The sequence below is a fragment of the Rhinoderma darwinii genome, chromosome 1, assembly GCF_050947455.1.
Source record: "Rhinoderma darwinii isolate aRhiDar2 chromosome 1, aRhiDar2.hap1, whole genome shotgun sequence".
Lineage (NCBI taxonomy): Eukaryota > Metazoa > Chordata > Amphibia > Anura > Rhinodermatidae > Rhinoderma > Rhinoderma darwinii.
In genome coordinates this window covers 208,457,842-208,480,812 of record NC_134687.1, presented here as the reverse complement: position 1 = coordinate 208,480,812, position 22,971 = coordinate 208,457,842, and the positions used below count along the sequence as shown (strand labels likewise).

The 22,971-nt window shown below is 40.9% G+C and overlaps 1 protein-coding gene across 2 annotated transcripts in view; it reads left to right on the top strand.

The window, feature by feature from the left end:
• The window catches only part of LOC142739706 (flavin reductase (NADPH)-like), a 33,978-nt gene extending 26,569 nt beyond the window's left edge, over positions 1-7,409 (top strand). For both annotated transcript variants that reach the window (XM_075849833.1, XM_075849832.1), the window contains exons 4-5: positions 2,901-3,068; positions 6,563-7,409. In XM_075849833.1, coding sequence (XP_075705948.1) covers positions 2,901-3,068; positions 6,563-6,720 — 326 coding nt within the window. In that variant the 3' untranslated portion in view covers positions 6,721-7,409. The remainder of the gene's footprint in view (positions 1-2,900; positions 3,069-6,562) is intronic.
• The last annotated feature ends 15,562 nt before the right edge of the window (positions 7,410-22,971 follow it).

Sequence of the window (22,971 nt, the reverse complement as noted above, 5' to 3'; positions counted from 1 at the left end):
CAAATGAAGACTAGAGGGGTCCGGTTACCGTACATTATGCCACACCATAATCCCGGGAGGAGGACCAGTGTGCAGTTCCCTTGTGAAGGCCTCTTCATGACGTTGCCCACATGGTCTCCAGACCATTCTCTGGCATTGCATCCGAGACAAAAGCGGGACTCCTCACTGAAGAGGACCTTCATTCCAGCCTCCATTGCTGTGCACCATGATAGCATTTGAGAGCGGTGGAGTGTGGTCAATGGAACACCTGTAGCTGGACGTCTGGCTTGCAGCCCAATGTCGTGCAAACACCTTCTAATGGTTTGTGTCAACACAGGTTGCTGCCCTAGGCTTGGCATGTGACGTCTAATTTTACTTGCAGTACAGAATGGATCACTATGCATCATTCTTCCAATTAGACGATCCGTCTGTGCACAGGTTCGCCTGTGCGCACCTCTTGCTGTCATACCCGTTCGTCGTTTTTCTCCCAACCTCTGGGACACGCGATGTTGAACAGTGCTGACGTCTCTGCCTAGGATCTGCCAGAATGATAAATCAAGGTTTCTCAGTTCAAGGATTCTGTCCCAACTAACAAACAGGAGGCATCATTTTTGAGGTTTCATGCGCCTAAAAATTTTTGCTTTCAATCTGGCTTTTATGCCCCTCACACATGCCACAGATTGCAGCTAGGTGCTTGAAAATGTGATCATTTGCAGATCTTAGAGAAACCTGCTACTTTCTCGATTTGTGTAACCTTACGGCTTGCCCTTCTTGGTGTTGCAATTTCAATGTTGAGGAGTGTATAAAGAAGGATATAAAGCATCTCCAACAAGGAATGCTTCTGTTTATTAACGTTATCGTTGAAGGGTTTGGCATCATGCACGAGGCCCTATTACGGCCTCTGAATTCTTTTATGGGGTCCTACTATGCCTTCATAAAAAGGCGCATATATATATATATATATATATATACATATATATGTATTTTTTCTGTCTGATTCCATATTAATCAGCCATAAAAAAAATTGTGGCATGCCCCATCAGATGCGGAATTACAGAGCTATAATAACCCTGTAAATCAGTACCACACAGAGCATCATAAGGCATCGGGGGTGCCAATTGCTCTGTAGTACAGAGCTGCAGGAAAACATATTTCTCTGCACATCCTCTGGCACATGGCTCTGCAGTGTGCATGGGGCCTTGACTGTAGGTGTGTGTTTATATACTGATCAGACATAACATTAAAACCATGTGCCTAATGTGGTGCTGGTAAAACTGCTCTGACCCGTCAAGGAATGGACTCCACAAGACCTCTAAAAGAATTTGGCACCAAGATGTTAGCAGCAGATTCTTTAAGTCCAGTAAGTTACAAGGTGGAGCCTCCATGGATCAAACTTGTTTTTCCAGCAGATCCCTCACCTTGAACTGTCATGTTCCTCAGACCATTCCTGAACATTTTTTGCAGTGCGCAATGATGCATTCACCTGCTGAAAGTGGCCACCGCCAATAGGTAATATCGTTGCCATGGGTGTACTTGGTCTATAACAATGTTTAGATAGGTGGTACCTGTCAAAGTAACATCCACATAAATGCCAGGATTCAAGGTTTCCCAGCAGAACATTGCCCGGAGCATCACACTGCCTCCGCTGACTTGCGTTCATCCCATAGTGCATCCTGGTGCCATCTCTTCCGCTAGTAAACTATGCACACACACCCGGCCGTTCACATGATGTAAAAGAAAACAAGATTCATCAGACTAGGCCACCTGCTTCCATTGCTCCATGGTTTTGTTCTGATGCTCACGTGCCCATTGTTGATGCTTTTGGCGGTGAACACTGGTCAACATGGCCACCACGACCGCTCTGCATGTAAGCTGTGATGCACTGTTTGTCCTGACACTTTTCTGCTATAGCCAGCATTACATTTTTAGCAATTTCTGCTAGTTTTTGCTCCCCTCGCACATCAATAAGCCTTGGGTGCCCATGACCCTGTTGCTGCTTCACCGGTTCCTCTTCTGTGGACCACTTCTTGTATGTACTAACCACTGCATACTGGAAACACCCTACGAGACTTGCATTTTTGAAGATGCTGTGACCCAGTCGTCATAATTGGCCATTGTCAAAGTCGCTCAGATCCTTAGGGTATATCCACACGGTGCAAGTAATATTGCTGTGAGTACTACAGAATGGCGGCAAAATGCTGCAGCTTTTTATGTGATTTTGAAAAAACTGAAGCATTTTGCAGAGGTTTTACGGTAATTAAGGTAATAAATCGCTTTGTCACCACACACTGTGAATGTACTCTCAGGCCAGGTTCCCACAGGACCGATATGCAGCGTAATAACCACAGAGCATATCCGACCTGGATCCCGCAGTATATTCCGTCCGAAAACCACACCACATTGTGGTGCGTTTTTTCGGACTGAATTTCCGCTGCGGAAAGCAGCTGTAACAAACGCTCATACTTACGTGGGCCGTTGTTATGGTGATGCGTCCGAGATTTTACGGTAATTAAGGTAATAAATCGCTTTGTCACCACACACTGTGAATGTACTCTCAGGCCAGGTTCCCACAGGACCGATATGCAGCGTAATAACCACAGAGCATATCCGACCTGGATCCCGCAGTATATTCCGTCCGAAAACCACACAACATTGTGGTGCGTTTTTTCGGACGGAATTTCCGCTGCGGAAAGCAGCTGTAACAAACGCTCATACTTACGTGGGCCGTTGTTATGGTGATGCGTCCCTCCTGCTAGGTGCGGCCACTCTGGATGAAATAATAAATTTTATTCACTTCACCTCTCAGTGGTTTAAATGTTATTGTGTGTGTGTGTGTGTATTATACGGATGAAATTGCGGACCCATTCATTTCTATTGGCCACTGACACCTTTCCGTATAATAATAATATTTTCGTTTACAGCTAGCTCAGCGCAGAATGCCTCATTCTTCGTAAGGAATCTACTTGTACCACTAATTAAGAGCGTCCTCACAAACATGTTTGAGATGGAAAAATATCTAGAAAAAGAATGTTCTGATCTTAACTGGACTGTTGTAAGACCACCAGGACTTCAAAACACACCAGTAACAGGTAGGCAAGCAAAAAACATAATTAAAAAGCTACATACAAACCACCCTTAGGATATGTTCACACGGCAACGCCAAATACGTCTGAAAGTGCACTCATTTTTCGCGGCGTCCATTACGGACATAATTCGAGCTGCTTTTCAATGGAGTTAATGAAAAACGGCTCCAATTACGTCCCAAGAAGTGACATGCACTTCTTTGACGTGGGCGTCTTTTTACGCGCCGTCTTTTTACGCGCCATCTTTTGACAGCGCCGCGTAAAAATACACCTCGTCTGCACAGAACATCGTAAAACCCATTGAAATCAATGGGCAGATGTTTGCAGACGTATTGGAGCCGTTTTTTCAGGCGTAATTTGAGGCATAAAACGGCCGAATTGGGATTTGGGATTTGTTTTCAAAAACGTTTATTTGCAAAGTTATGTGCATTTTTTTTAAATACGCTAATTTGGCTATACTTGCCAAATGGGAGGTTACTCTTTCTTTTCACTCGGCAGTGTAATATTTTCTGTGTGACTCTGCCCAATCTGCGTCATACAGTTTTGCTCTTCCCTGCCCATAAACACAGCGTGATCTTATAGTATACAGGTTCTATTTCTGACTGTTTTCAACTGGTAATCACAGCTGCGATCCTGGTGCCGTATGAAAGATTATAATCTCATCTTTCATATGCCATCAGTTCTAGGTGGTCCACAGCCCTAGATATGGCTATTTGAAGTAATCCCCCTTCCCTCCAGCCTGAGTCTCTCACACAGCGTGAAGCAGCTTCATGCTGATAGGGCAGCGTCAGAGGCTGCGAGGTAGCTCCACCTCAGGAGAATCGCTGGTGTTGACACCCACTTGTTTAGTATAGCCTCATTTGCATATTTTGGAACACAATTTTTACTAGCATTATCAGTGTGACAGCGCCTCTCAGATTAGCTAGGAGATTGGTCATTACTAAACTAGTGACAGATCCTCTTTAATGGTCCATTTAAGTGTGGGGTTAAATCACGGTTTATTACCGGGAAATTATGACAAAATGCTTTTTTTTTAAAAAGCTGTGACGTTTTGTGGTAAAAATAAATACGATTTGACTGCACTATATAAATGTACCCCTAAATTTAAGATTTATCTAAGGGCTTATGCACAGTCGTATTACGGCTCCAGATGGCCTTTGAGTTGTAGAGCCGTACAACAGCGCCCAGACGTGTGTGTGTGTGCGTGTGTGTGTGTGTGTGTGTGTGTGTGTGTGTGTGTGTGTGTGTGTGGTCAAACTATCCTCACTGTACCTCTGTATGCCTCCAGTTTCATACAGGGATTTACAGACTTTTTTTATTTTTTTTGCCCCATAGGAACAAGGGGTTAATCTAATTCTTTTGGGCACTAATATTATTAGTAAAAGTTATACTTTAATGAGTCTGGAAATGCAGGGTTAGAGCTTATTCAGACGAATGTGATATACGTCTGTGCAACGCGCGTGATTTTCACGCGCCTCGCACGGACCTATATTACTCTATGGGGCCGTGCAGACAGTCCGTGATTTTTACGCAGCGTCAGTCCGCTGCGTAAAACTCACGACATGTCCTATATTTGTGCGTTTTTCACACATCACGCACCCATTGAAGTCAATGGGTGCGTGAAAATCACGCGCACCACACGGAAGCACTTCCGTGAGACGTGCGTGATTCGCGCAACAGCAGTGAAAAGTATGAATGAAAACAGAAAAGCACCACGTGCTTTTCTGTTTACAAACATCCAAACAGAGTGTCATCTTGATGGCGGCTGGGCGAAAAGCACGCAGCCGCGCCTCATATGGTGATGACACACGGAGCTGTTAAGTGCCTTTTGCGCACGCAAAACGCTCTGTTTTTTTGCGTGTGCAAAACGCACACGTTCGTGGGAATCCGGCCTTACTTTGTTATAAGCACGGTCCGTGATTACAGGCATGGCCGGCCGCGGAAACTCACCCGCATTTGCAGGCCGTGCTTCCATTATAAAGTATGGGAGCACGGTCCGTAAAATAAAAAAATAGGACGTTCTATTTTTTGACGGAAGGTTTCTACGGCACGGACACCATCCCGTAAATATACGGGAAGGTGTCAGTTGGCCATAGAAATGAATAGGACCGTAATTATGGATGAAATCTACGGTCGTGTGCATAGGGCCTTAGTGGCTTTTGTCTATCAATGGTAATTTATCCCTCGGGGCCATTTGTTGTTTTATGGTACGTATTTGACCCAAATTTTTTCCTCAAACAAAAATTAATGAGGAGATTGTGCTTCTTCCCTTGGCACATTATGCAGAGTCTAAGAAAGGGCACTTCATTCGGGTTTTCCCTGCTGACAAAAGGATTCCTTAAAGGCTATGTACACATCTGAAATCGTGTGTTGTTTTTTATGCATAAAAATGTGTATCAGTGTGTTTTTGTGCAACTCTCTAAATACTTTTTATTAAAAATTATTTTTACTTTTTGAGATACAGCTGCTTTGCATCTTGTATACAGAGCAACTGTATCTAGCGCTGAAACCTGTATCTGTCAGGTCACTGACAGTTTCAGTGACAGCGGGTCTTGTGTGTCTGACATGCAGGATCCACATCTTATCGATCACATCTAAGTTAGGAACTTAGATGTGATTGGTAACAGCTCGATCCTGCATGTCAGACACGCAAGACCCGCTGTCACTGAAACGGTCAGTGACCTGACAGATACAGGTTTCAGCGCTAGATACAGTTGCTCTGTATTATGTATACAGGACACAAAGCAGCTGTATCTCAATAAAATATTTTTTAATAAAACACACTGATGGCCAATTTTATAAAAAAAAACAACAAAAAAAAGAAATATTTCAAAGGTGTACATAGCCTTTTAAATGGCATAGATTTGACTTTCTAGAGCCTGGATGGACAGAGATGCAGCTAATTTATTAAGAGGCCTCAGACTTTTAATAAATTAGGCCAACATTTTTCCAGTGCTCTATAGAATAAAGCCTGGAGTCTGAAAACACCAGTCTTAATAAATTCCCCCCAATTTGACTTGCTAATGTAGGACATCATTTAGCTGCTAGATAATGTGGTAATGTGATAATGTCCTATATTGGGTGTGTTACTAATTGATACTGTCTGTCCTATTTTTGAGAAGGATAAAATACACATTGGTGCTGCTCCTATGGACATCAGGGAATATAAGCTTTTTGCCAAAGTAAATATTCGTTTAATACGGTTCACTAAAAGTTAAAATACACATAAAAATGTACCAGTGACCAGCAACACCCAATGTTTTCTTTTGCTTTTTTTTTTTTCTAAACTGGGAGTAATAACTATATTACTTTGCTACGTGATCCTAATTACACTAAATTACATGTTCGCTCATTCTTCTAGATGTTATGCCAGTTTTGAGCTACCAGCACTTAGACCCAGTTTACACACCCTATAAATGCAGACAAATATGTGCCAAACCACTAAACTGGGCCTTATCACTTGTACTTAGGAGCTAATCACGATTTTATATCTCTTACAGACAAAGAAATACTGACCAATGAAGGATATTTTGTCCCAGATGAAAAAGGTTACCCAGTAGCCAACACAGTATCGCGAGCAGATGTTTCACGCTTTATGCTCTCTACACTTAACGACAACAGATGGACTAGAAAAATAGTCGCAATGTGTTGTAAATGATGGGAAGGAAATTGTATAACCACACAAATTTTACCACAAAGTGCCAAATGGTTAGTACATGTGAAACGTGTTTTTAACATGTTTCACCTGCAAAAGCTGTACGGAGAAAAACACATGAAAAGGCTTCAGTTCTGCCACATTCTTTGTAGGCTAGGTTCACATCACGTTTTTTGCCTGCGTTAAAGTAAACGTCACAGCTTACATATGAGGTATGCAATGGGGTTTTTTGCTAACAGTGGCATCTGTTTAACAGATCCATCACCTATAGACTATAATGGTATGCGTTTAACGGATACTTAATAAAAGGCTTTTAGAAAGCCCATGACGTATACATTAAACGCATGCTTGTGACATACTTCACCTATAGACTGTCTGGTGTATGTTTTTTGCAGGGGGCCTGCGGGATGGAATACTTCCATAACTTTTTTTTACGGTAAACTAAAGTATACCGGCCAGACGGAGGCCAAAAGAACACTCTATTTTGGATTCCATCGGCCAACGGAGTCTATGCACATGTTTAGCGTCAGGAGCTTTCCAAATGTATGCGCCTAAATGTAGGTAAAAAATGTGATGTGAACAGGGCCTGTTTCCGACCTTCATTGGAACCTACTCTTTTTTTGATTAAGCAAAATATTATATATTGGATTAGACACTACAGTCGTGTATTAAAATAATGCCTTTACACTGTGTTCACACATTACATAGCATTTTTTCCGATATTTTGTGAAGACCGCCTTCGATTGCAATTATTGACAAAATGTTTACGCTATGATTAAGTATCCCTGCAAATTGCCAGATGTATCATTATGTAAAAAATTTCATTTTGTGTACTGAATAAAACATTTCAATTATAAATTCAAATCTGTCACTAGTTTATTAATTCCCTTCTCCTAACTAATATAATATGCAGAGCATTTTTCTAAATATGCTAATGTGGCTCTTATAGCCAAATAGGAGGTGACTCTTTCTTTTCACTCTGGGTGGTTTAATATTTTCTGCATAACACTGTCAAATCAGCATACAGTTCTCCCTCTTCCCTGCCCAGCAACACAGCCAGATCATATAGTATAAAGCTTCCATTCCCGACTGTTTTCAACTGGTGATCCCTCCGGTTGTTTCAAAGCTAGCAACCTACTGCGATCCTGGTGTCATATAAAAGATTAGAATCCACAGCCGGAAATATGGCTATTTGAAGTGATCCCCCTTTCCTCCAGCCTCTGTTTCTCACACTGTGTGAAGCAGCTTCATGCTGATAGGGCAGTGTCAGAGGCTGCGAGGCAGCTCCACCTCAGGAGAATCGCTGCTGTTGACACCCACTTGTCTAGTATAGCCTCATTTGCATATTTAGAAAAAAAGCTCAAAACTTTTTGGGACAGAATTTTCACTAGCATTATCAGTGTGACAGCGCCTATTAGATTAGATAGAGCATTACTAAACTAGTGACAGAGCCTCTTTAACCCCTTCCCTCTTTAGCCACTTTTGACCTTCCTGACAGAGCCTCATTTTTCAAATCTGACATGTTTCACTTTATGTGGGAATAACTTCGGAATGCTTTCACCTATCTAAGCGATTCTGAGATTGTTTTCTCGTGACATTGGACTTTATGTTACTGGCAAAATTTGCTCGATACATTCAGTATTTAAATGTGAAAAACACCAAAATTTAGCAAAAAATTGCAAAAATTAGCTTTTTTCTAAATTTAAATGTATCTGCTTGTAAGACAGGCAGTTATACCACACATAATAGTCGCTAATTAACATCCCCCACATGTCTACTTTAGATTGGCATCGTTTTTTGAACATCCTTTTATTTTTCTAGGACGTTACGAGGCTTAGAACTTTAGCAGCAATTTCTCACATTTTCAAGAAAATTTCAAAAGGCTATTTTTACAGGGGCCAGTTCAGTTGTGAAGTGGCTTTTAGGGCCTTATATATTAGAAACCTCCAAAACGTCACACCTCAAAGTATTCAAAACAGCATTTAGAAAGTTTCTCAACCCTTTAGACGTTTCACAGGAATTAAATCAATGTAGGGGTGAAATTTACAAATTTCATTTTTTGTTGTTGCAGAAATTCATTTTTAATCCATTTTTTTTGTAACACATTTTTACCAGAGAAATGCAACTCAATATTCATTGCTCAGGTTCTGCTGTTTTAGGAAATATCCAACATGTGGCTCTAGTTTGCTAATGGACTGAAACACAGGCCTCAGAAGCAAAGGTGCACCTAGAGGATTTTGGACACTCCTTTCTATTAGAATATATTTTAGGCACCATGTCAGCTTTGAAGAGCTCTTGTGGTACCAAAACAGTGGAAACCCCCCAAAAGTGACCCCATTTTGGAAACTACACCCCTCGAGGAATTTATTTAGGGGTATAGTAAGCATTTTGACTGGACAGTTTTTTTGCAGACATTTTTGGAAGTAGGCCATGAAAATGAAAATTTACATTCTTTCAAATAAAAGGTAGGTTTAGCTAATTGTTTTTTATTTCCAAAAGGACTAAAAGAGAAAAAGCACCACAACATTTGTAGAGCAATTTCTCCCAAGTAAAACTACCCCACATGTGGTAATAAACGGCTGTTTGGTCACACGGCAGGGCTTAGAAGGGAAAGAGCGCCATTTGGCTTTTGGAGCTCAAATTTAGCAGGAATAGTTTGCGGAGGCCATTTGCAAAGCCCCTGAGGGACCAAAACAGTCGAAACCCCCCACAAGTGGCCCCATTTTAAAAACTGCACCCCTTGAGGAATTTATCTAGAGGTATAGTGAGCATTTTGACACCGCAGGTTTTTTGCACTAATTTTTGGAATAGGCCATGAAAATCTACATTCTTTCGAAGAAAATTTAGGTTTAGCTAATTTGTTCTCATTTCCACAAGGACTAAAGGAGAAAAAGCACCGCAAAATTTGTAAAGCAATTTCTCCCGAATAAAATAGTACCCCACATGTGGTAATAAACGGCTGTTTGGACACACAGCAGGGCTGAGAAGGGAAAGAGCGCCATTTGGCTTTTGGAGCTCAAATTTAGCAGGAATGGTTTGCGGAGGCCATGTCACATTTGCAGAGCCCCTGAGGGGACAAGACAATGAAAACGCCCAAAAGGTGACCCCATTTTGGAAACTACACCCCTTGAAGAATTCATCTATGGGTGTAGTGATCATTTTAACCCCACAGGTGTTTCATAGAATTTATTAGAATTGGGCAGTGAAAATAAAAGCAATCCTTTTTCTTCAGTAAGATGTAGCTTTAGCTAAAAAAAAAATTCTCAACAAATAAAGGAAAAAAAGAACCCCAACATTTGTAAAGCAACTTCTCCCGAGTACGGCAATACCCCATATGTGGTCATAAACGGCTGTTTTGGCACACGGAATGGCTCAGAAGAGAAGGAGCGGCATTTGGTTTTTGGAGCACGGATTTTGCTGGACTGGTTTCTTGACACCATGTCGCTTTTGCAAAGCCCCTAAGGTACCAGTACAGTGGAAACTACCCAAAATGGACATTTGTGATACTACACCCCTTGAGGAATTAATCTAGGGGTGTAGTGAGCATTTTGACTCTACAGCTGTTTCATAGATTTTATTTGAATTGGGCAGTGAAAAGAAAAATTTTATTTTTTTCCAATAAGACGTAGCTTTAGTGCAAAATTTTTCATTTTCCCAAAAAATAATGCAGAAAAAGAACCCCAACATTTGTTAAGCAATTTCTCCCGAGTATGGCCCATATGTGGTTATAAACTAATTTTTGGGCAAACGGCAGGGCTCAGACAGGAAGGAGTGCCATTTGGCTTTCGGAGTACAGATTTTGTTGGATTGGTTTCTGGTCGCTATGTAGCATTTGCAAAACCCCTGTGGGACCAAAACAGTGGAAACCCCCCAAAAGTGACCCCGATTTTGGAAAAAAACACCCCTCAAGGCATTCACCTAGGGGTGTAGTGAGCATGTTAACCCAGCAGGTGTTTTGCATAAATTAGTGTGCTCTCGATATTGCATAGTGAAAATGGGATTTTTCAATAGATATGCCAATATGTGGTGCCCAGCTTGTGCCACCATAACTAGACAGCTCTCCAATTATTATGCTGTGTTTGCCGGTTTTAGAATCACCCTAATCTTTTGCCTGGACATTTGACAGGGCTCAGGAGTGAGAGAATACCATGTGAAATTGAGGCCTAATTTGGCGATTTACACAGAATAGGTTCATAATTGCAGAGGCTCAGATGGGAAATAATAAAAGAAACCCCCCAGAAGTGACCCTATTTTAGAAACTACACCCCTCAAGGCATTTATTAGGGGGTGTAGTGAGCATTTTCACCCCTCAGGTCTTTTCCATAAATAAATGTGCCGCGTTTGGTGCAAAGTAAAAATTAACATTTTGCCACAGAATTGCCAATTCAGTGGCAAGTATGTCGTTCCCAGCTTATGTCACTGTAGACACACACCCCAAAAATTGTTAAAAGGGTTCTCCAGGCTATGGCGGTGCCATATATGTGGAAGTAAACTGCTGTTTGGGCACGCTGTAGGGCTCAGATGGGTGGGAGCGCCATTTGGCTTTTGGAGCGTGGATTTTGCTTGGTGGAGGTTTTGTTTGGAGTTTTACTGGTGTTTCAGTTTATAATGTGGGGCATATGTAAGCTGGGCAAAGTACATCAGGGGGTATAATAATGGGGTAAACAATAAAATAATCCATAGATGTGTGTTACGCTGTGAAGCAATCCTTTCTGCACAGGCCGATGTGGCACTGATAAACGGTATCTTTACTTATCCCCCTTTTGGTCCATACTCCGCACCTTTGCAGTTTGGGGAATTTTGCTAGGAAGTGTTGTCCTGGTATAATACGGGCACCCTCGCTTCTAGCGGATATGTTTAGGCTCCCCCCTTCCTGGTTCCCTAATTTTAGGGCCCCGATAAATCGCCTCTTGAAACAGACAAAATGTTCCCCTCTGATCTGCACAACTGCATATTTTTTTATTTCCTGACTTATTGGAGCCTTAACTAATTTTATTTTTTCATAGACGTAGTGGTATGAGGGCTGTTTTTTTTTGCGGGACGAGATGTAGTTATTATTGGTACCATTTTGGGGTACATGCGACTTTTTGATCACTTTTTATCCTATTTTTTGAGAGGCAAGGTGACCAAAAACTGCAATTCTGCCATAGTTTTTTTTTAATACAACGTTCACCATGCGTTATAAGTTACATGTTAACTTTATTCTGCGGGTCCGTGCGATTCCGGCTATACCTAATTTATAGCATTTTTTTATGTTTTACAACTTTTTGCACAATAAAATTACTTTTGTTAAAAGAATGTATTTTTTCTATCACCATGTTGTGAGAACCATAACTTTTTAGTCGACGGAGCTGTATGAGGGCTTGTTTTTTGCGAGACGAGCTATAGTTTTTATAGGCACCATTTTTGGATGCATGCGACTTTTTGATCACTTTTAATTTCAATTTTTGTAGGGCAAAGTGACCAAAAACCAGAAATTCTGTCATCATCTTTTACGTTTTTTTTTACGCCGTTCACCGCGTGGAATAAATAACATCATATTTTTTATAGTTTGGGCCGTTACGCTCGCGGCGATACCAAACACGTATGGTTTATTTTGTTTTTTTTCAATAATAAAGGACTTGATAAGGGAAAAAGGGTGATTGTGTTTTTTTCAATAATAAAGGACTTGATAAGGGAAAAAGGGCGATTGTGTTTTATTTTATTACTTTAAATTTTTATTATATTTTTTACAACTTTTTTTTTCACTTTTTTTTTACACTTTACTTTAGTCCCACTAGGGGACTTGAAGGTCCAACTGTCACATTTTTTTTTCTAATACATTAAACTACCTACGTAGTGCAATGTATTAGATCTGTCAGTCATTCACTGACAGCAACCCGATTAGGCTTCGCCTCCGAGCCGGGACTAATCGGCATCCGTAATGGCAAACAGGAGGCCATTGTTAGGTGTCCTGGTGTCATAATAGCAGTCGTGCGATTGCAGGGCACAGCTGCCGATCTGCTGGCAACCACAAAGATGCAGCGATCGGATCCAATCGCTGCATCTGAGGGGTTAATGGCAGGGATCGGAGCTAGCTCCGGTTCCTGCCGTTACAGGTGGATGTCAGCTGTAACATACAGCTGATATCCACCGCTGATGACGCCGGCTCCTCTTCTGAGCCGGCGACTACGGAAGCCTTTCAGGCCCCGCCTCTGGGCGGGGGCTGGAAGTTTTCCGTGCTAGGCACACAGGGAGAACAGTATTAGGCCTCCGGTTGCCATTGCAGCCACCGACACCCCGGCGATTTCATTGCTGGGGTGTCGATGAGCTGCAAACACCTTAAATGTAGCTATCGGTTTTGACGGCTGCATTTAAAGGGTTAATGGCGGGGATCGAAGCTAACTTCGGTCGCCGCCGTTACAGCAGGATGTCAGCTGTCAGCTACAGCTGACATCCGGGGATGATGGCAGCTGTCAGCTACAGCTGACATCCGGGGATGATGGCACCGACTCAGCTTCTGAGCCGGTGCCAAGCATTTGTCGCAAGTATACAACATTTTGTGGGAAGCACTGGCTTTCCTTGTCGTATACTTACGACAAATGTCGGGAAGGGGTTAAACTTGAAATTTGATATCTGACATGACCCCCAGTTTTGAATCAATGTCACCTAACGTGTTCTGCTAGTTTTGAGGTTTAATTTAATTTAAATGGATGTCATTGGCGCATGCGCAGTACTGCCGATTAGACTGGTGAAGCATCAAGGATTTACTGCGCATGCTCCCGTTATGAAGCAGAGCCGCGTCTGCACTTTCAGGAGACTATGGGGTCAGGCATGAACTCGCCTATTACACTGCCTGGCCCCTGTCCGTCAATTTAAGACGGGAGGGTTTGACTTGGGAAAGAAGACATAGTATTTTGGAGCAAGGGTAACGCCCTTGTTGCTCCAAATTGTTAATTTGCATATACTGGGCAGACAAGCGTACATAGAACGCTCGTTGCCGATAATTGCCCTGTGTAAACAAAGTTTTTTTTCAGTTGTGTTTCTTTTGGCAGCGTTTGAAAACAAAAATGTGCAGTGAACCCAGCATTATTACCTAGACTCCCCTTTCATACGATGAGTATGGGGAGGGACATTGTTGAGTCTACTCCAACTATGATCAAGTAGGAGATGTAAGGGAGGTAGTATATTCACATGGCGCTGTCAAATCACGCTTAACTGGTTGCCGACACAGGACGAGTATGCTCGTCCTGAGCGGCGAGCACTTCGCGCATTAGGACGAGCATACTCGTCCTGTGTGACAGCTGTCTGTGCGCGCGATCGAGAGCGGGGCAACGGCTGTAATACACAGCCACGGCCCCGCTCTGACAGCGGAGAGGAGAGAAACATCTTCTCTCCGCCGTTAACCCTTTGAACGCCGCGATGAAATCTGATCGCGACGTTCAAAGAGGGGGGACTGCACATTGATCGCGTCACAGAAAATTACTGTGACGCGATCAAAGCCCATAACTCATATGGGCAGACAGTCCAGGGTCCATTGAAGGACCTCAGGGCTGTCTGAACATATTTCCTGTTGTTAGGGCATACTGAGGTATGCCCTAACAACTGCCTGTGTACAATCAGTACACAGGCTAATGTACTGGCATATAGATCTATGCCAGTACATTACAGTTACAAAATCATAAATCCCTTTATGGGATTAAAAAAAAAAAGTTAAATGAATGTAAAAAAAAATTAATGATAAATAAATAAATAAAAAGTAAATAAAATACACAGAAACACACATTTTTTAATAATAAATAAACTTTTTAAAATATAAGTCCCAAAACATGAAATAATATAGACATATTTGGTATCGCCACGACCGTAACAACCTGTACAACAAATGTATAACATTATTTATGATGATCGGTGTATGGTGTAAAAAAAAATATATATTAAAACTGCAGCAGAACTGCTTTTTTTCTGCATTTTCGCCAAAATAACAATGTATAGAAATTAAACGATAATGTATTTGTACCAAAAAATGGTACCTACATAAAGTACAACTCGTCCCACAAAAAACAAAGTCTCATACAACTACGTCGTACAAAAAATAAAAGCGTTATGAGCGTCGGGATGCAAAGAGGGGAAATGTAAAAAAATTGCTCTGTCCTCAAGGCCAAAATTGGCCGTGTCCTTAAGGGGTTAAAGAGGCTTTAATTACTGCAAAATAGTATACAACAAGTAAATTACCCCCTTGGGACGTGAATCGAGCCTTAGAATAAATTTCACACACTGGCAGATTTGTGGAAAATTCTGTGACTGTTCCATACATCTGAATGGGGCTTGCAGAAATCCATTGTTGTGGATAATTCAAAGTCAAACAGTTGCTCCAGATTCATTCATATTTATTTCCTCAAGAAAAGGTTTCACAGAAGTGTCATAATGATGTCACTCAGCAAGTGAAGGCAGACTGCATTTTACATACATTATGAGTGGGCTTATATACAGTTTTTTAGACTGAACTTTCCCTACATCAGCTATAAAATTTTCTCTTGATTTTGCACCAAACAAATTACATTCACAATATTTTCTTAGCATTGCAATATTTTCCTATCAAGTCATTGAATGGTAAGTCCTTATCATTCTCTGTATTCTGTAAGGAGGGCGTAGAGGGTGGGGTCTTCAGTCATCAATATTCCCTCAGCCTTTATTCTTGCTGATTCAATTCCTTAACACAGCAAAAACAGAAATACATTCTCTCAAAATATCACTCTTATATTGAAGTTAAAATGGAAGTATAGAATAGAAGACAAAATGGTGGAGTTAGTTAATTTCTTTCACATTTCACACTTTTGATAATATAATTATCACACATATATATTATTATTATTTTCAATAACTAACTATCATCCTGCCTATCCTGGAAACCACCCCCGAGACAGTCCGTACTTCACAGAGCATACAGATAAGCTGCATAGACCATGAGATGTCAGACATCTATTCTTGACTGTTTCTTGGTAGCAATTTCCACTAAATCGTCCATATGTTGTATTGATAGCAAAACACACACACAAACTCTTTTCTAACTATTGTAGATGACAACAGCTGGCCAGAGATGCATCACATCACAAGGAACACCCCGGAGAAATTACTCTCAGAACATTAACTCTTCTTTAATGGTGGTGCTCAAACTGCTGGGGTGCATCTGTGGGACCCTCTTCTCAGAGATGATGTCCTCCCCCCTACTCTCAAACAGCTGAGGGGTCTTCAGCAGAGGCAGGTAGTTAAGCTGGGCTGTCAGATGATCAACTCTGTAGCTGTTTTGTCATCACGCTTAGAGAATAGTTGTATCCACATCTTTACTGCAATGAGAAACACAACACATTAATAATTTCCAGGAAATTAAGAGAATTAAAATCAGTCCTATCACTACCACTATGGGCTTCAGCAATCCAGAAAGCATATTGTTAAACCAAACACCAATAGATCCCATCCAAGAAAAGGGATTCCATCCCTCCTTAGATATATTTCTAGCTTTTTTCTGCAATTCCTTACTTTATTCATGTGTGCCTCTATGGGGTCATGTGAGTCTTCAATCCAAGTGCAACATTCTTCACCTATAACAGCACAAGTTCCACCTTCTATTGCGAACAGATAATCAAGAGCCATTCTATTTTGGAGGGCGACTTTCCTAACTTGGGCCAACTCTTCATGGATAGCATGGATAGAAATGGATTAATTATCCCATCCATAATACTAGCATATTTGTTTAACTTATTCGCTAGTTCGATTCCCCAGCCTGTCCAAGAGGGGAACCACATCCAAGCTTTATCTGCTTTTGTAAACAACTCTTGTTTATATCTAGTCTCCTTAGAATACATTTCATAAATGTCAGCAATTGAGAAGTTTGGACGTTGTCTGATGGCTGGAACAACTCTTCCTATAGTGCAATTTCCCCACGCTCCCATTGGAAGCCAAGTATAGGCTCTGTTACCACAAATATAATATAGCCCTGGTGTTATCACTCTAGGAACTATTTTACCATGATTCTCCAACCAACTTTGAAACCATCTCATATTGTCATGCACTTTAGTCTTACAGTCCCATTCGTCATCATCTCCGTTGTCAGGACAGGAACACCTGGGGGCACAAGATGCTGTCATAGTTGCACACCAACATTGGTTATTACAATTACCATGTACCTCATCACAGTTTACATCATACTTCATATTGAATAGTAATGTGGCATTTTTACAATCTGTTTCTCCAATGTGTACCTTAGGTAAATTGACTTTGCGCCCTTTAATTCTGGCTATGTGATCAGCATACATAGGCCTTATGCACATAGTGGGTGTATTTAGTAGGCCAGCAATTTCTAAATATGTTCCTTGGTCTGAGAGAGCATTGTGAGCAGTGTGATTTACATCTATTTCAACATCATAGCTATAGTCTGTGAGATTGAGGTCATTCATTGATATTGGTCACCAATTAAAGGGATTCCTTTATGATTTGCTGGAACATGAGAACAGATCCAACAGTCAGTTATGTCCAGCTGCTTGGCTGTTAGTTGATGTAGAAGCCAAATAGAGTTCTTCCGCTGTTCTCCATTCACCTGTGTACAGTAGCATAAGATACAAAGGAACAGGCAAGACATCAAATGCATTTTTGACATTTCACTATAGTCAATTCTCTTTTCTCCGAGTGGCCTCACCCTTTTTACACAGATCTGCGTCACCTGACCTGAAAGTTCACCTTTTTACAGTGAGAAGCGTGAATCCAGTTGGGTTTCCCCTCTACTTTCACTGAGGTAGAAGAGGTCAGTAGTTCTTGGTATGGGCCATCAAATCTGGGTTCCAGATGTTTCCTCACGTATCTTCTTATCACGACCCAATCTCCAGGTTGTAGGGGATGAGTTCCAGTTTTGTCTTCTAGGTCTGGTAAAGAAGAAAAGACTAAGCCATGCAAATTAGTCGGCTACTTATGGAGATGGACAACATAGTCAGTTAGAGAAGCAGACTGTCCATGTAATTCCTGTGGAAAGAAAAGTCCTGTCAGCGGTGGCCTGCCAAACAGCACTTCGAATGGTGAAAGTCCATGCATTCCCTTTGGTGTATGCCTCATTGCAAATAGAGCTAACGGTGGGGCTTTTACCCAAGTCATTTTTGTTTGCTCACAGATTTTAGCTATCTTATTTTTTAAGAAGCCATTTGCTCTCTCAACCTTCCCTGATGACTGTGGGTGATATGGAGTATGTAGCTGTTGATTAATTTGCAACCCTTTCAACATTTCTGCAAATACCTGCCCCGTGAAATGTGTCCCACGGTCAGACTCTACCGTCTCAGGTAGGCCATATCTGCACACAATCTCAGATATTATTTTCTTAGCTGTTACTACAGCTGTTGCTATTGAAGTTAAAATGGAAGTATAGAAGACAAAATGGTGGAATTAGTTAATTTCTTTCACACCATGTACATACTGCAGAAATAACCCCATTCACATGTATGGAACAGATTTTCAGTCACAGAAATTGCAGCAGCATATCTGCCACATGTGAACATACCCTTAGCAAATGTTCAAAGTGAGAAAAAGATTGGCACTGCTTTGGCTCTTGGAGCACTACAAGTCTCAATAATCAGACGACCACATAGGTCTAAACGGGTTCAATTGAATCCACAACAAGTGGTGCTCAGTGATGTGATTAGACAAGCACAGGTATAAGTAAATATAGTAAAAATCCACGGCACTCACCATTCAATAGAATTTTCGTTTAATGTTGCGGCAGGCAAACAAAGGCAGTATGGATGTGGAGCACAAGCCTACGGCCGTTTCACATGTTTACTCACGCTTTGTAAAGGTACCTCCTTGCTCTGCCATTTACTAGGCTACAGGCCACGTTCGGCTTGCAGCCTATCAGGCGGAGGGACAGGATCCCTGCGCAGGCCGGCATGATAACATCACTGGATCATCCCAGCCTACGCAAGGATACCCATCGGTGTTGAGGATGCTGAGGAGCAGCTCCTTTTATCGCGGGAATGGCGCCTAGGTGAGTAGTTTTTTTTGTTTGGGGTTGCTATCTACGAGGGGAAGGTGGGGGTCGCTATCTACAGGGGGGGCTGTATGGCACGATCTACAAGGGTGAGGTGGGGGTGCTATCTACAGGGGGGGCTGTATGGCACTCTCTTCAAGGGGGAGGTGGGGGCACTATCTAAGTGTACAGGGGATCGCAGTCCAAAGTTTGCTATGGGCCCCAGTTTTTCCAAGTTACGCCCCTGCAACAGACTCTAAAGAGAGAGATATCAGCAGCACATCACAGTCCCAGAGAGCATTCACAGGGGGCGTCTAAGCAGGAGAAAGTTTCAATCGGTGCAGTCAGTGTCGTAGCCAATTCAACTCCAAAACAGACGCAAAAAGGTGGAAAGACCGCAGCACACACGTGTAGCGTCCATGGCCACGGGCCGTCGGGTTTACTCAACTCCCGACACCCACAGCCATGGATCCGTGAGCGCTGGTCCCCATCTCCTTCCTAGGAGATGCCAGTGCTCCCGCTCCAACCTGCTGTGTCCGGTAGGGTGCGCACGCACGCTCGTGCCCGCTCTTAAAGGGCCATGTCTATTTTTAACCTTTCTGATCACATTTTAAATAAATCGGAAATTTCTCTTCTTAACAAAGGCCTTTCTTTCTGTCCAATTACTGGGACAAATGGTTTTAACTTATTCATTGACCTACATCGTTTCACCAGAAAGCTTACTCTTCAAAGACATTTTCAATTGACAACTTATAAAGCCGATTATGCAAAAAACAAAGTCGACATGGATAATGATGTGGATTTACAGAATGAAGCATCTATAACTTTTAAACATACAAATTTAAAACCTCCATCAAAATTCTATCCCCTAGCTAACCAGGGCAATTTTATTAATATTTTTCACCATCTAGTATGCAGAGATTTGGAAAATCTCGAACAATATAAATTTCCACATAAAAACAACCTGACTTTTAACGATAAACGAGCTCTAAAAAACCTCAAAGAGAATAACTCGATCGTGATAAGATCTGCTGATAAAGGCGGAGGGACAGTGATCCAGAACACACTAGACTATTACTCTGAAGCATTAAAAATTCTATCTGATACGAACTATTATTTCAGCCTCGACTATAACCCCATTGAAGACATCACTAAACGTCTAAAATTGATGATAGACCAAGCATTCACAGATAAAATCCTAAACAAAAATGAAAAGAATTATCTTACACCTAGAAATATCAATCTACCATTTTATTATCACCTACCTAAAATCCATAAAGACCCTAAAAATAAGACCAATTATTTCTGAGATACAATCACCCACCTGTCACCTGTACCACTACCTAGATTTGATCCTCCAAAAATATGTAGTAACATTACCAAGTTATCTAAAAGATTCTACCCAACTCATTAGTGAACTTCGTCCGATACCTTCTAAAAATAATTTACTCCTTATCACTCTAGATGTAAGCGCATTGTATAGTAACATTGAACACTCCCTAGGTCTTAAAAACCTTAGAAACACCCTGGAGAGGGATACTGAACTTCAACCACCTCAAATTCAATTATTTTGCAAAAGTATGGAATTTATTCTTAAAAACAATGTGTTCTCCTTTGACAAAACTATGTATCATAAGGTGAAGGGCATCCCCAATGGGTACTAGGGTAGCACCAAGTTATGCCAACATTTTCATGGACGCTTTCGAGAATCATTTGCTTTGGAAACACCCTTGGGCCATGGACCACATTTTATTATATAAAAGATATATAGATGACCTCTTTTTCATATGGAATGGTGACCAGACAAGTGGCAGCAATTTTTGTCACTCACTTAACGACAACAATTGGGGCATCACATTTACATCTAATATACAAGAAAAATAAATTGATTTTCTGGATTTAACAATAATTTCATCAGGAAATAATTTTATCACACGTACCCATTTAAAAAAAGTGGATACTAATAGTTACCTGAATTTTAACAGTGGACACCACCCTAAATGGCTGAAGAACATTCCTTATAGTCAATATAAGAGAATCAGAAAAAACTGCACACTCAGAACAGATTTTAAAAAGAGTTGAATACTATATAAACGCTTCAAAGAGAAAGGCTATCCAAATACACTTCTGAATGATGCCTACAAAAAGACCGAAATCCTTAACCAAGAGGACTGTCTACCACAACCAACCACTAGTGACCAAATAGCCACAACAGAACCACAAGAACACACTAAAACGATTATTAACCTTTTGATTTAACTTTATTACACAATATAACACATCATACAAAAATATAGGAGACATTCTCAACAATCATTGGCATGTACTCCAAACTGACCCTTTTCTCCAAAAATTTTTACCAGCAAAACCTACAATTACTTTCAAAAGAGCTAGAACTATTAAAAATATTCTAACCCCGAGCCGGGTGAACCTCTCAGGTATAAAAGGCAACTCTGAACGAGACATAAAACAATATAATCAATCATCTAAAACAGGCAGTTTTATATGCGGAATAACCAGATGCCTGTGTTGTCAATCCATCACTGATAAAACATATACATTCCGATCCCAACAAACAGGAAAAATATTTAATATTGATCAAAACGTAAACTGTCAGTCAAAATTTGTGATCTATCTAATAGATTGCAAATGTGGAGTTCAATACGTGGGAAGAACTCAACCCTTACACTGTCGATTAAATAAACATAGATCTAACTGTAAAAATAAATTTTTACTCCATAGTATATCCAGACATTGCACACTAGTACTATCAGGGATCATTACTATGTATATTGTTTGAAAAATATTATCCTCACACATATGTATATACATTTCAGTTCTTTGTGTAATATACTGATATATAATAAGTTCTTTGTTCATGTCGGACACACCTATGGAAGACACCGCCCCCTGGAATGCAAGAAGAGTGAGTCTGAGAAGTTACAGCTGAGAAACCGGTGGGGGCTTGGGCACTCCCACATCTCTGGGGAGGAGGCATGTGTCTTTCTTTTTCTGTGTTTCTTTGTTCTGAATAAAAAGTTTCAGTCTTCCTCCTGGCTGAGGGAGGGGATGTCTACCAACATTACTCTGTGTGGTGTACTTTCCAGGCATGCCTTCAGCTTTCAATTTACAGAGGTGGTTATTCGGTGTGAAATATGGACCTGACAGTACATGATAGTGATTTCAATTGTTTCACTATCACCTCGATTGATCACATCAAGGAAAATCAAAGAGATCGTTCTAACACACTTTGTAAAAGAGAAATCTTTTGGATGTATAAATTAAAGACATTAAAACCGACTGGTCTTAATGAAGTAACAGACTATTATTTAACTTTTTTCACAACCTCAAAAGTAATAAATAGAAGAATCCTCTTATATATATATATATATATATACACATACAAATATACTTACAGTTGTGGGTTATAACACAGGCGGCTTCCCTCTCCCGTTTTTCTTTATATTCTTGTTCTGATAAATCCTCCTCGAACTGTCCGGCTCTTTCCTCTGGTCGGCAGCAGCATTCTCTGCATAGATGACTTATACCCAGGAGCGTAATATCACCATGATGACGGCATACACCACTGACAGCTCTGAATGAATGGTGTTTTAAACCAGAAGTACAAAATATCCCAAGTACATACAAATAATAAAAAACTTCATACTATTCCTAGCCAATAAATATATCTTTCAAAGACACTCCACTTGAAAAGTATACATGTATATTTTTTCATGTTTCTAAATCACTTTTCTACTATTTTGTATAAGACGCTTATTTTTAAACCTATTATCATCCTTTTTTATGGTCTTTTATATTATTGTAAAACTGGTTTGTTTTTTTAAAATGAATAACTTGTTTATACTTCATTGCCGTACCTTGCTTACACGAGTGACCTTTTGACCTATAACCTAACCTAGCCATTTCGACTACCGATCCCTAAACCAGCTATATAACCACAGACATCGGGAATAGACTAATCACTTGTACCTAAACTGACGAAGGGGCCGGTACGGCCTTGAAACACGTTGTTGTTACTGTACAAAAATAAAAGTAATTTTCAGTACGGCTGCGCCCTCGGACATTCCGTTTTTTACCTTCTTATCTCCTGGATCTACACAGCGGAGTTTTAGCAATCTTCGGACCAGAATTTGGGCTGCAACTGTCTTACCCGAGTGTGACTTGGACACGCATCACTGGATGTTATGATCCTAGCATAACACCATCAGGTCAGCACAATTGACCACTGTTCATTTTCTTTACAT